Below are 15039 nucleotides of genomic sequence, written 5' to 3' on the forward strand. Positions count from 1 at the left end.
GAACCACTGTCAGACTCGATGGGAGACTTCGGAAAGATGGCGCTGCTGGAGAAGGTGAAAGTATCCAGTGAAACCCAAAGGTGGTTTCAAGATGTGAAGAACCAGTAAGCAAACGGGACAGAGTCTATGTCACTCAGGAGTCACCAGGAAGCATGGAAGACAAATGCCCACTGATGTCGGGTGTTGCAGTGGAGCTGACTGTGACAATAAAACTGCAGCTGTGTGGACCAGGCAATGCTGTGGAATAGCTGGAGCCATACATGAGCTGTCCCACCTCAGATGTCAAGAGTTGAGGAGTTGGTGCCTGGCGGGATCACCAACAAGCCTTGGCAACTGTAACCAATGAAGGAGTAGAAGAAGGTGCATTGTTGGAACCAGCAAGGTCCAGGAGACTCACCACAAGCAGGGGAGTCAGGACAGGCCCAGAGCAATCAGGGGAGCCCACAACAATTCAAATGTGACCATCGACAGGACCCAGAGGCACTGGAGTCATAAGAGGACCTCGAGCAGCTACCAAATAAGCAGGCCCACAGTGCAAGGAAAGAGGTGTGGTCAAAGATTCTGGTCCCTGGAGATGCTTGAGGTTGGGGCTACTTGTAGCCCAAGATCTTGGTGGAAGGAAGCCAACAATCCTTTGCTACGGCAAGTTGACGTGGTGCTCAGGGGTTCTGTTCATGCAGCTCCTGCTGCACCGATGAAGGATACTGGCCTCAAACTTCGTGAGAGGACAGGGCAGGCCTCAAGGGATATGAAGAACCACAACCTGTGTTGCTGTGCTTTCCGGAGTCCATTGGAGCCCTGAAGCAGCAGACCTGTCAGCTTGGTTGCGGTGCCTGTAGATGCAGGGAAGTGGCTCCTTCACTTTAAGGGAGATTCCTTCAGGTGTCTTTCATGTCCAAAGGCCCTGAACAGGACTCCTGTATGGAGTACAGGCACGGACACTGCAGCAGATGATCAGGGTGAAGGGATCAGGAGCAGCAGGTGTCTACCAGGTTGCAGTCTTGATGCCCAGAGCGAAACCCAGTGAAGTTCAGAGAGCCCGGACGGTTGAAGTTGAAGCGGTGCCTGAATTGCATTGTGTCCCACAACAAATCTATAGACCCACCCTCAGGTAAGTCCTTAAATACCCTAAGGAAAGGGCTGGGATAATACAGGGTCCCTCCCTAAGAAGTGGCTGGACAAGGGGAAGGATACTCCCCTGTCCTTTGTCCAGTTCCGCGCCAGAGTGGGAACCAATAGCTCTCTAAACTGGTTTGAGCTGGACTATGCATGGAGGACATCAGATGTGCCCTGCACGCAGACTATGTGGCGCTGGCAAGCGCTCACACCTTGCCCTGATACACTAAATTCTGGTTGGGAGGTGGTCACACCTCCCTTTGATAGGATGCCTATTGTTCTTCCTTCCCCTGCTCAAGCTTGGCTCAGCAGCAGGAGGGCAGAATCGTGTCTCTGGTCAGCAGCAGTCATGTTTTGCTGTCCGGGTCTAAAAGACTGGTACTGGGAGCACTGAGGACCTAACGGAGGGCCTTTACAGTGCTTGGAATCCTACCTCGGTGTGGGGGTATGATTCCAACATGTTTGATACCAAACACAACAGGGTTCATTACAGCCAGTTTCAAGATGGTCATCACGTAATGACGTTGTGCAGCTCTATATGTTATATGGCTGTCTCACATATAACCCAGGAGAATAGACTCTGATGGCTGTAGGGATGTCCTGCTAATGCAGGTGCACCCTCACACATAGAACCACGCATCCTGCCTTCAGGATTGATAAAGCCTGCTGTAGCGGTGACTTATAGGGTTTAAGTGTAGTGACCTAAGCTATAGGGAAACCTATAACTTTCGTAAGTGGTGCTAGCACCAGCTTAAACAGGCTGCAATGGCATAGATTGAAGGGTCTCCCATAGGTGGCATAATACATGCTCTGTGGTACCTATGCCCTGGCTACCTTAGTACCATATGCTAGGGACTATTAAGTGTACCCCAGTATCCAATCTGGGATGTACCTAAGTACTTACCATACCAGTTTAGGGGAGAAAAAAGAGAGACTGGGGTCCTGATTAGCAGGTCAGGCTAGTCAGAAAACTGCATTACATCACTTTAGTCACAGCCCGCAACTTGTTCAAGTTCACCCCAAAATTCCACAGTAAGTTTGCAAAGACAACTGGTGAGATAAGGTGCTCCACCACCACTTGAAGTGAAGGGAAACATTATTAAAGATAATAAGCGAATCACATTCCCCAAACTAACTGCTATACCAAGTGGAAAGCAGTTAATTGGGTTAATTGGAGCAACAAGTACACACTAGTAGTACTATGAATTTACAGCAATTAAATTCAGATGCTCAAATCAGCATGTTAAAGGAAGTGATGTATTGCTGTAGTCCAACTCCAGGAAGATTGAGCCATTGCAAAACTGATTAAATATTATCGAAAGAAGAGAATCTTCACCTTTGGAGTATGCCCTGTCAAAATTGCTTTAGGACCAACAACACATAGAAGTTAAATCAGAAACAGAGGGACAACTAGGTCCACTATCTATGGGTAAGAGTCATAGGAAAGGTAACCCCGATTATTCTCAAGACCAAGACTCTCCATCAGTATCAAATACTGAATCAGGGGTTATTTAGGATATTTTCTTTAGAACCTCACAATTGACAATAGAAGACTCCTTAATATCATGGCAAAATCAGTCACAGGAGTCGATCAGAAACAGGCCTCCCTAAATGATCTAATAACTTGAGTACAAACACAAGCAGCAACATCATATATAGACTGCACCCTGCACTACTGATGAATAAACTAGCAACAATTCCAGATGTTTTGACCACCTTAATTGAAGATATGAAATGATATCTACAAATCTGCTGCAATAAGAATTCCACGTATCCAGTGCAACCAATGGAGAAAACAAATGGACTAGATAACAGTAGGAGCATGAACGACAGAAGAGTGACTTAAAGTCAACATACTGAACCATTAGGTAAGAAGGAAGAGGGGGATGATGATCTTCAACCGTTTTCTCCACCATTTATAATGACTAAGAAACAGAGGAAATAATAACACAAAATTAGAAACAAAATACAAAATAGTATAGTAGAAATCCCTGCTTCAAGTACAACTACTACAATGGTGGATAATACAATTAAGTCTAATGAGGAGCCAGGGAAAATATGAACCCAGGTCTGCAAGGGATCATCGGAAGGGATGAAAACTCTACTCTCTCTTTGACAAAAATCAGGCACAAGTTTGTGAAACACCACCACTGTTGAAGACAGTAATTTAATAATACAGCCAATAGTGCCAGAAAACTATGGCTCTTCAGAGAGGGCTAGTATCTATACAACATCAAAAGGATGAGATTTGGCTCTTCGATAAAAAATTGGGGAAAGGTTTGCAAAACACCGATTCCATTGAAGAGAGTAAAGCAACAATACCTTTGATAGATCCATCAAACCATGGATCTTCTGTGAGATCAGGTAGCTCCATAAAACATCAAAAGAATGAGGCTCGGCCCCATCAGGAGTCTGTGGTAAACAACATGGGTAGCCGAACACCCAGGATAGCTACGGCTCAGCCATCACCCATACAAAGAAATAAAGAAGTACCAATAAGAGTTTAAAATATCAAGGGCTGAAACCACCAGAACTACGCCATTGCACAGAAGTGATAGATATGAACTGGACCAATCAATTTCTCAAAAAAGGTAATAATAATTCTGGATCAGGTGAGATAGTTACAACTCATGCTTCTAGCTAAGGAAGTAGACAAACAATTTAATCCATAATAATATCCTAAAACATTTAACAGCAATTCAATTGCTTGATAAAATTACAACAGAAGATATTGAATCCATCAAATTATTTCTCAATAAAAAGGGTAAGACACAAGAATCTACCCATGTCACTTGGAACTCTAATCATCTAGCTGGAAAAATCCTTCAGGAAAAAGAGTTCTTTTCAAACTGGGGAATTAAAATCAGTAGGCCCCAATTAGCACTTTATTCAAGTCTATTTGATTCACCAAAGGAACTTTCCTAGGCCACAAAATAAAGATAAAAATAACCAAGTATTCTCAAAATGGGTATTTCATTATCAGTCTTTCATTCTAAATTGGGAACACAGAGGCTACCCCAACTTAATCTAGGGTGGTTGACTGCAGCCTTACACAGTAATTCCAAGGCCTGACAGGAAAAAATACAGTGCACTCAGCAAAATGTATCTGCACACCCAATGCAAACCTTACAGTTATGTTCATGGAACATAAATCGAGTGCAAGCCAAAATTCAAAACGGTTATTTGATTGCCTTCACCAGAAATCTTCAAATTGTCCTACTAGAAGAAACATGAGCAGCTCATTCATTTATGGCGTAATGATTTACTGGCTACTTTGTTCTGGCTACTAAAATTAGTAGATATGGATACCCAAGAGGGAGCCCAGAAACATTTGTAGCATATGGCCTAAGGATGGAAAGCGAACAAGGTTCACAGATGATAATAACATTTTAATAGTAAAGTTGAGATACTGGTACAAAAATACTACAAACTTTCATTAATTAATGTTAACATACATCTGGATGCAAGTGCAAGGAATTCAATGTCTGATAAATTAATAAATATTTTGCTACACATATTCCAAGATGCAACACACACAAAAATTATCATTTCAGGAGACTTTATTATGAATTTGTTGTGGTCATTTGTCCGAGAAGAAAACATAATGCAACAAGATCACCTATTGGAAGTCACAAGATTTCTATTGAACAAATTCTTACCTTAACTTGGCCGATTTGATTAACTCTACATCCTTCTTATCATCCTGTGTTTTTGCTCTCTGCGTCTCTCGGATGTAAGCTATGCTTCCGTAGCAGCTTGGTATTGACCTGTTAATTGCATTACTCACTGTCTACCACCTGTCTGTGAATATTGTGAGAATAACTGTTTCGTATCATTATCTGATATCGTTACTGGAGCTGTATTCTCCTTCTCTTCTCGTGCTGTATCACTTGTATTTGATCTTTGGTTACTACAACTGTTTGACATTCTTTTTGGTATCGATACTAGAGTATTACTCTAACTTCTTCTTATTGTAAAGCGCTCTGATATCCCTTGGGATCTGGTTCGCGCTATATAAAACTTTATAAAATAAAAAATAAAAAAATATATATATATATATATATTCACTATCCCGAAGCAGTCGGTCACCCTGGAGAGTAACAGGTTTAGAGACACTAGGGGAATGGGTCTAGTCAAAGATCTTGAATCTCTTGGTCTAAGGTTGTTAAATAGACAATATCAACAAGATTCTCCACCCGCATCGACTTACCAGGCAGCGTGTCTACAATATAGAATTAACTAAACTGTAATATCTCTACCCTTATTTCAAATTATATCCTCTTTTTTATATTATAAAAACAACCGAAAGTGACCATGGGCAACACATCATTGAGATCCAGGTTTAAAGTGTAAGACATCCACAGGTAAAGTCCCTTCTTGGGGAGTTAATAAAAGTAAACTATAGGAGACTATATTGGCTGAAAGGAACCATAGATTCAATTTGGACAGCTACAATATACTGGTGTTTTTCAGTGGATTCTCTTACAATGACAGCCAATGGGCTCTATTTACTGAGAAACTAATGGCCACCTACTCATCAAAAAGTAATTCTACCACACAGCAATTTAAAGGCCAATCAATCAATAGGAGGAAACACTGCTGGAAATCAGGTGAGGGGTTAGAATACATAATAAATGATGAGTGGATATCTTGCCTGTTTCTCCAAAGGGCGGCTCGACAGGGCTATTCTTGACGTACATAGTCAGCCAATTGATATGAATATATAAAAACATTTCAATGCTATAAGCTGTAATCCAAAACTCAATACTATTAAATGACACTGTCACTAACCTCTGCCCCTATCCGTGCACTGGAAGATTGGGTAACCAATAACTCGTCCAGCTGTGGAGAGTACGTTATGGAATCACAAGAGGTAGTAAATCACAGCAGAAATGTTTCACTGACATTAGTTAAAATACACTGTAAGATGATCTATGTCAATAACCTCGAATTTGTGTGCCACTATTTGTAACGTTTCGCACATTACTTGCAAACTTACGTAAACGTTCCAGCATACAAAAGCTGTTATTCCAAAGTAAACAAGGTAAGAAAATTGAATTAAGCACAGACTGTTGGTGTACTCAAACATGTATTTTTTCATATTTAATAATTGCAATGCAGTGTCTAGTTTTATTCATTGTTGCCATGACAACTATTTCAGAAAATTGCCTCCTAACGCTGCGGAAGCACCTGTTAACATTTCTCATTGATAGCAGCATAATAACATTTATAACTTTAGTAGTATGATAAGTCTCTTAAACAGCCATTTCCTTAGGCAGTCAACATTTGACATGGGCGAGTTGGGCCTAGTCCCGGCGGCCACACAGAGCTGTCTGCATTAAGAAGATGCAAACAGCTGCATCCCTTTCACGTAGCACCTGGGATTCAAGTGCTTTCAATTCTTTTTATCATGCCATAGGCGCTATTTTTAACACGTCATCTTCCCACTTCCATGCCCCTGTCATTCCTTGGTGCCGCACACTTCCCATTCCCCCTCCTCCAATAAACAACCCGTCACTGGCGCCGAGAAGTAGGCTGTGGGTGAATCAGGTGATTTGGGGGAAGTGCAAAGACATGTATGTTCATAGGCTATTGACTTTTTGATGTAATCATCAGGAGAGGGACCTTTGAACACAAAGGAGAGCCCTGCTGCCTTAGTTTATTCACTAGCAGCAGCGATGGTGTAATAGCAGGTGACTGACCTGTGAACACGAAAGGGGAACCTTGCTGCCTCAGTTTATTCACCAGCATCAGGGAGGGGGCCAACATTTCTTTCTAACCACCCTCAAAGTAGACATACCTGTCGGCTTAATTGGTTGCTGTTCGCCTAGCAACAGTTTTATCCTTTTGGCATGAATCTTTCCCTGGTAGTGAGATTCAGCTACCACTGCCGAGGTGAAAGACATGTTGCAAAGTGTGCAGCATTTATTCTTATCGACATCTCCTGCATCATCGTCACTGCCCTACAAATGGAAGAAAAATAGTATTATTACTGTGGAAGGAAGGAGGGGATTTTCTAAGAGAAAATACATTTTAGAGGTCAACAACATCATTTTACAACCTGGAGAGAGACATTAGATGTGTATTAATAAGCATAGGCTTCAAGTAGGCAATGAATGTGCTGAAGGAGAAAGTAGGACGTTACAACGCATACATTTACATTGCATGCCTTTGCAATGCAGTTTTTATATCGGAGCTTCCTTTACAACGCATTCTTTTACATCGCATGCCATTAAATCACATTTTCAGAACCTACCTTTACAACGCATTCCAGTACATTGCATTATACCTTTACAAGGCATACCATTACAATGCATACCATTACATCACATTTAAGGGAAGTGTTGCATAGTGTAGGGGTAAAAATTACTACTCTTACTCCAGTGAGTGCAACAGTCGGGTAAGTGATGGATAGTGTAGAGGTAAAAATTACTATTCTAACTCCGGTGAATGCAACAGTAGGGCTAGTGTTGGATAGTGTAAGGGTACTATGCGCTGTAATGGTATGCGTTGTAATGACTTGCGATGTAATGCCTGCGTTGCAGTGACATGCATTGTAGTGACATGCGTTGTAGTGACATGCGATGTAATGGCTGCGTTGTAATGACATGTTATGTAAAGGATGTTGCTATGTAATGACTGCTATGTAAAGGTAGTGCAATGTAATGACTGCGTTGTAAAGGTTGTTTCCCACTGAAGGAGGATGTAAATACATGCATGATTAGGGAAATACGGATCCTTCACAACTTGGTGAAAAATTCACCCACCCATCTAAAACTACCAGTACTGCGGGGAATTGGTAGTACAGAAAGGGGTATTGATGATACAGTGGAATTAGAAGTTGAAGTCCCAGGGTACTCTAAAAAATAGGGATTCAAAAATACTGAACCCAATACTGAACCCAATAACAGCTCTTATAAATAACAAGCCGAAATAGGCAGAATAAAAGTTGGAAACGTGCAGAGAGCGGTAGAATAAAGATCATCAACGAGCAGAAAGAGGCAACATAAAGGTGAGAAACAAGCAGAGAGAGGCAGAATAAAGTTCAGAAAAAAGCAGAAAGAGACAAAATACAGGTCAGTAACGAGCAGCAAGAAGCAGAATAAAGCTCAGAAATGAGCAGAAAGAGGCAAAAAAGGTCAGAAAGAGGCAGAATAAAGGTCAGAAACCAGCAGCAAGAGGCAGAATAGAGGTCAGAAACTAGCAGTAAGTGTCAGGAGTGAGTAAAAAGAGCCACAATAATGGGCAGAATAAGCAGAACGAGCCAAAATAGAGGTCTAAAACAAGCAGCAAGAGGCAAAATAGAGGTCAGAAACACAGCAAAAGGTAGAAGGAAGATCATGAGGGAGCAGAAAGAGGCATAATAACTGGCGGAACAATCAGGTTACAAGCGGGAAGCCACACCCACAAACGATCCTACCTTCAAGTTTAGCCCTGCATAAGATAAACAATTATAATAAAAACAAGATGACCTTTCAATATATCCTCCTACAAGAGAATTTCTTCAGTCATATTGATGTGCCATCCATTCTATAAAGGGGGCCCGGATTTGATTCCCTTTCTTCGTGGCCTTCCTATCCTTACAACATTATAACAAGAGCTCAAGATTATAAATTGCGAAAAATCGCCCTAACCACTGGTGAAAAGATGATGGAGTTTGATTGAGCCAGGCCAACGCAATACATAATCGAAATACAGCGAAGGCCACAAACATAAAGAGCTGAGCTGAGGTAGAGACCTCTTCATTATGTACACCCAGCATTATAAGCTAGGGGGTGAGTGATACTTTAAGTTTCAGATTTGTATCGAGGAATTTACACATTTCTGCTCCAAGAGGTTTAAGTGAGGGACACATAAAAACATATGAGCCAGATCTGCCCCCAGCACTGAACTCTTGGACATCTAGTACCTACGATGTTACCCCATTTAGCAATCTTACAAGGAGTATAATATAGATCATAAACAATTTTATAGTGTTGGGCTGCTTAATTAGCTAACAATAATATATTAGCTCCTAGCTCTAAGGATTTCAGAGATGAGTTGTCTATGCCTCTTAGTTTAGCTTCACTGTCAAGGCTTGGAAGAATCCAAGTCTGCAGGGTTCTCTACCTGAGGGCCTAAGGTTTCTCTGTGTGTACGTTCATTTTTGAAAAAATTAATACAAAAATGTTTCAAAGAGTGACCCAGTAAACAAATTCATAAGCATACCAATTTATGTGCTCATATTCATATTCAAATCAATCAAGAATCCGTGACGGAGGTGGTAGATCAAAAAGGAATAAAATTCCGGAGCGTTTTCCGAACTGCCGCGTTTCCGACTTTCTAAACTTGCTTTGTGCTTCATAAACGGCGTGAGTGTTATCCTCCCGAATCTGTTTGAAAACGCAAAAACTCGATGGTGCTGACTTCCGGTGTACAGTTTAGAAAGTCGGAAACGCGGCAGTTCGGAACACGCTCCGGAATTTTATTCCTTTTTGATCTACCACCTCCGTTGAATTTGAGAGACTTTCGAGGAGTCAGACACTACATAGAAGTAAAGAAGAGTGATACATTATTTGGAAGTTCTAATATGTGGGTTCGGTTCCCGCATTAATCAGTATTGTTTAAATCACGCCCTGGCATCTCAAGTCACGGATTCTTGATTGTCAATCAACAAATTAATAACCCCTGAAGAAGGGTTCAACGAAACCCGAAATGCATTGGGAATTATCATTTGTATTATTTTATAAAATTGGTAATCCACAGAATGTGGTTTTCCTTGTAACTTTGATGTGATTCAAATATGTGAATAATTTCTTTAAACTACAACATTTGAATATGAATATGAGTACATAAATTGGTATGCTTATGAATTTGTTTACTGGGTCACTCTTTGAAAAATGTTTGTACTAATTTTTTCAAAAATGAACGTACACACAGAGAAACCTTAGGGACTCAGGTAGAGAACCCTGCAGACTTGGATTCTTCCAAGCCTCGACAGTGCAGTTTCCAGACAGGGTTGTGGGGACAACCCATAGCAGGGCACCCCCTTACTTTATTTAAATATTGATTACAGTTCAAAATTTTGAGCACTTTGGAGTGCAGGTCTATACAACGACAGTCCAGTACGTCTTAGTTTAGCTTGCCATTTCAAGGATAGCCTTTCTAGATTATCCTGTGAGAGGGAGTTTGATTCCCCATATATCCCATCAATCGTAAAGTGTTGCCCCTCAACTAATAGACCTACAAGCTCTACTCTAGAAGAACGCTGAGGGCCCCCACCTTGCCAAATAAAAGAAATCCCTAAATTGCGTAAACCTAACAAATCCCTTCTGATTAAGCTCATACTTTATTTTTAACTCCTCAAACATTATAATTCACAGGTCAGTATAGAAATCCCCTAGTTGTTTATTACCTTGACACTTCCACCCACGTACATAAGAGTCCTAGGAGACCAGTGGGAGACTGGTTTTCTTGAATTAGAGTGTAATATATGAATCGCCCTAGCCCCAGTTTTTTTGCGGAGGGGTCTCCAGATCTTATGGGTTCCTTGGATGGTTTGAATCAATTTATTTTTTTAACTACCTTGGATCAATTTGAAGGAAAAGGCACTCTCTAGCCTCTATTCCAAGGAGTAGATCAAAAACCCGGGGAATTTCTTCTCTTACAGATCGAGTTCTTTCTACTTCCTCAAATGAAGAGGTCATATACTGTAGAGCCGCCAACCAGTAATAGAATTTAAAATTCAGAAAGGGCCATCACCCTCTTTCTTTCAGAAGAGTCATACATTTAAGAACCCTCCTGGTTTTAGAGTAAGCCCAGATAAATCTAATCACTAACTTGTTAAGTAACTTAAACAACTGATTTCCAAATTCAAGTGGAATATCACCCCAAAAAATATATAGCACTTTGGGTAAACAAATTATTTTAACAATGTTACTTTTGCCCTGCCTATTACAGACAGATGCAGACTCTCCATTCTTGAAAAGTCTTTCTTTACCTTTCTGATAACAAGAGATAGTTTTGCTCCACCTCAGTAGATATGCTGACACTCAGATAATCCTCCTTGTCCACCAACCGGTTATCAAACAGCTGTATATTCCTGTTAATCATCCCTTGGATTTTGTCCTGATTTAAAGAATACCCAAAAATCTATCAAAAATCCCTGCCTCTTTTTCGATTTCTTTTAGTGCAGTTGATCGATCAAGGGTCCCTATGCTCACATTGTCAGTGTAAGCCAACACTTTTGTGTCCCAACCATGGTACCACATAGGAGGTATTAAAGCGTTGTTGTCAGATTTCCCTATGAAGGGGGCTATATAGAGGGCAAACAGCAGTGGGGAACAAGGACAGCCTTGGCTTGTGCCCAGTTGGGTCTGAATTTGATATTGATTTATCCCCTATTTAATGCTATCCTAGCGTTGGGTGTACAATACAGAGCTTTAACAGCTTTAACATACCCAGGCCTGATACCTAATCAGTTCACGACGGCCCACAGATACCTCCAGGAGACCCTATCAAATACTTCCTCTGCGTCTAATAAAATCAAAGCCATAGGGCCTCCCACCACCAACAAAGCATCTTAAAGAGTAATAGCCCATCAGACATGATCCGTGGTCCCTCTCCCTCATATAAAAACATGCTGCCAAGGGTAGGCAACCTTACCGATTACCTTACCTTACCGATTGTACTAGATAATCGCACGTCTAGTTCTGCTCACTTGATATCATACTGGAAGTACTGCCTCATGCGGATGATATGTTCAGTGATGTTGAGTGTTCAGCGTAGTACTCTTAAACAATCTGGTCTACACTGTACTGGGAACCGTTTGGACAATTTTTAAACATGTAACAAATTGAAGGTCAAACTGACTTTGTTTTTCTTTTCTGCGCTATCTGAACATAGTGGCTTTCAAGGCGCTCATAAAAGCAATGCCAATACAATCAAACATATAAAGGACCTTTTATGAACGCTTTTCAGAGAACAATGCTTTCACTATAGACCTTGCATTTATGGACATTTAAAGACTTTTTAACTGCTTTTTCAAATATTTTAATATACATAATTATTATGCCTTTTTTAGATTTGCTATCATTTCCTAGCTGACCTTGTTGACCTTTTGATGAGGAGTGGGTGTCATGTCCTTTAGGTTAGTCCCATCATGTATGTACCAATTTCAAAAATGTTGTCCCATCCACACAACATAACAGTCCTACACATGTGACGTTTTACCTAGTAGCTTACTTCTGTCTCTCCGACATCAGGCTCTTGGTACCCTATTTTGATCCCTGTACCTGACATACATAAACATGGCTCCAGGCAAGGCAGATTTATTCTGTATAAGGTTCACCACTTTTTTCATCCATGGCCAACATCCAGCTGTGCATGATCATGTTTCTTTAGAAAAGCATTAGCAGAGGATAAGTGAAGGTTTTCAAAACATATTGATTCTAGAAGAAACCCTGGAGTGGCCACTTTAGTATAAAAGACCCTTACTCCCCCTTACAGAGAGAGAAGAGAATTCCTTCCAGGCTGGACCGAGACTCCGCAGGCTGATCCTTCAACAGGCAGGGACCTAACATTCCTTGCAGGGTGGCATCCTCGATGTAGAGACGGGGTCCTTCATTCAGAACCATCAGGTGAGGGGTTAGCACTTCATCAGTGGATTCTTGGCTCCAATAGGATTTATCCTAACATTTACATACACATGCTTCACCTTCATATCTAGGCTAGGTACATTTAGATAGGCTACGCATCGTAGGAGTATGCCAATGCTATTGTTTTACATAATCTGCTTTTATTCATCTTATTAGCACTATGGTAGAAATGTATCTACTTTTTACGATATTGGTACTAGCGATTACATTTGTCTGCTCCTGTCTTTTGATTGTCGCAACTAATATGTTTCATGCTAGACTGACGCTTGATCAATAAATAGTTGTTAAAACCATTCCAATCGTCATTCTATGTGTATTCGAGTAAAGTAGGCACAAGTGACTGAGTGAAAGATACCATATTGTTTCCACGATTGTTTCCACAATATCTGAAAATACAAACGGGTGGTAGTGGCACCGTAGAGCTAGCTGATCCAAAGGCTGACTCATGCTGTTGGGCGTCCAGATTCTGTCTGCACACCAAGCCCTCAGTTTAGGGCATCTAAAACGTACAGGTCCTGGGGGGTTCTAGGAACTACATAACAGTAATTGAGTGTGGATTACGTGCAGCGCAGAGATTAGTCCATCAACACCAGTGCCTGCAGCTTAGCCTATTGTCAATCTGAGGCTATGCTCTCTAGTGGGGCGTTAAGTGTACTTCACAAAGATAGGCTGTCAGTGAAGGTACCAATGAAATGACCGTGGTCCATAGGGATCGGTTAGACCTGGTATCTTTTAAAGTGGTTTCCTCTGGCTTTTTGCCTTTGACCTTCTGTTTTTGGCTTTGTGTTTCATTTAATTTTTGCTGGTGTTAGAACTCTCAGCACTTTACCACTGCTAACCAGTGCTATAGTGCAAGTGCTTCCTATCTAAAATGTATTGGTATTTGGTTTCTCCATGATTGCCATATGTGATTTACTAATAAGTCCAGAGTAACGATGCAAGTTGTACCCTAACATAGTATACATTCTCTGTGAGCTTAAAGCTTAGACATCTGCTGGAGTTAGGTACTCTAATAATTCTTTATATACAGATAGTTTGAAAACGGATTGTGGGGTTCGTCAAAAAGGCATCCTTGTCCCTTTTTTATTCTCCCAGTACCTTAATGGGTTGAAACAGGCCCTAATTGCTACAAATGTAGACTGTCCATTGATTGGCACAGGTTCCCTACCAGTACTATTAGATTTGGAAAATGCTAGAATCTCTTATGAGGGATTTAGACCTCTCAGTCAACCTTACCTAATCCCATATCATGGTGGTGGGCCCAAGAAACTGAGAACAAAGACCTTTAGCCTGAATGGGCATTATTTGGCAAAGGTCGTGGGTTTCTCCTACTTGGGAGAGCTATATGACTCAAATTGTGATGGAAGCCCTTAATTGTGGCCAAAGGTCAGGAGCTTAGGAAAACTATTGGGGCAGTTTTTAATTTTACCACTAGTTTGGGAAGCAGATCCATCCAAACCTTTGCTAAGATTTATCAAGACAAATGTACTTCTAAAGTTCTGTATGGCAGCAACATCTGGATTTTTGGTTCCACGTGAGCTCCAAGCGGAGGAAAATAATTTCCTCTGGCCCTTACTCTGTGTAATGCAGAGTATGTGTAACTTCTGCGTACATTTTTTAAATCACATATTTTAGTAAAGCTGGGTTTTAAATTGCAGGTTTGAAAATGCCACTTTTAGAAAGTTAGTATTTTCTTACTTTAACCATTCTGTGCCTCTGTCTGTCTGTGGAATACAAGGATGTGACAGTTAGGCTGTTTATGCATTCACTCTAGACAGTCAAACAAAGGGATCAGAGGTAGCCCAGCATATCTCGATGGCCCATCACCAGGCTGATTAATCTTCCTGAGCTAGAGTGTTGGGAGTAGTTGACACTGACACCTGAATAGTGCTAGGCTGTTAGCACACAAAGGCATCTTCAAACCCCTGGAGTATGTCTAGAGCCAAGGCAGGGAAAGGCAGGGTCTTGTGCAATACGAAGACTGTCCTTTGAAGTTTACCTACTTCAAAGGCTAAAATGGGTATAACTACTGAACCTGTGACACCATTAAAGTCCACATTTGTAAAGCGCACAATCACCCGTAAGGGTCTCTAGGCGCTGGGGGCCATCGGGAAGATTAAGCGAGCTATTGCCCAGAGTCACATGGTGCTGGGCTAACCTGCCGCCGGAGCCGGGGATCGAACCGTGGTCCCAAGATTCCAGCGTCAGTCGCCCTGGCCGCGGCGGCACACCATATCCTCAGAACACTTCTGGTTTGAGTACATTCTGCCAGGAAGAAAACTGGATT

General features: G+C 41.4%; 1 protein-coding gene across 1 annotated transcript in view; it reads right to left on the bottom strand.

Moving 5' to 3' along the window:
• ZMAT4 (zinc finger matrin-type 4) overlaps window positions 1–15039 on the bottom strand; it is a 2238825-nt gene that overhangs the window by 839464 nt on the left and 1384322 nt on the right. The window contains exon 5 of the mRNA XM_078665763.1: window positions 6917–7079. Within this exon, the coding sequence (XP_078521889.1) occupies window positions 6917–7079 (163 nt within the window). The remainder of the gene's footprint in view (window positions 1–6916; window positions 7080–15039) is intronic.

This window comes from Lissotriton helveticus, chromosome 11, assembly GCF_964261635.1.
Source record: "Lissotriton helveticus chromosome 11, aLisHel1.1, whole genome shotgun sequence".
Classification (NCBI taxonomy): domain Eukaryota; kingdom Metazoa; phylum Chordata; class Amphibia; order Caudata; family Salamandridae; genus Lissotriton; species Lissotriton helveticus.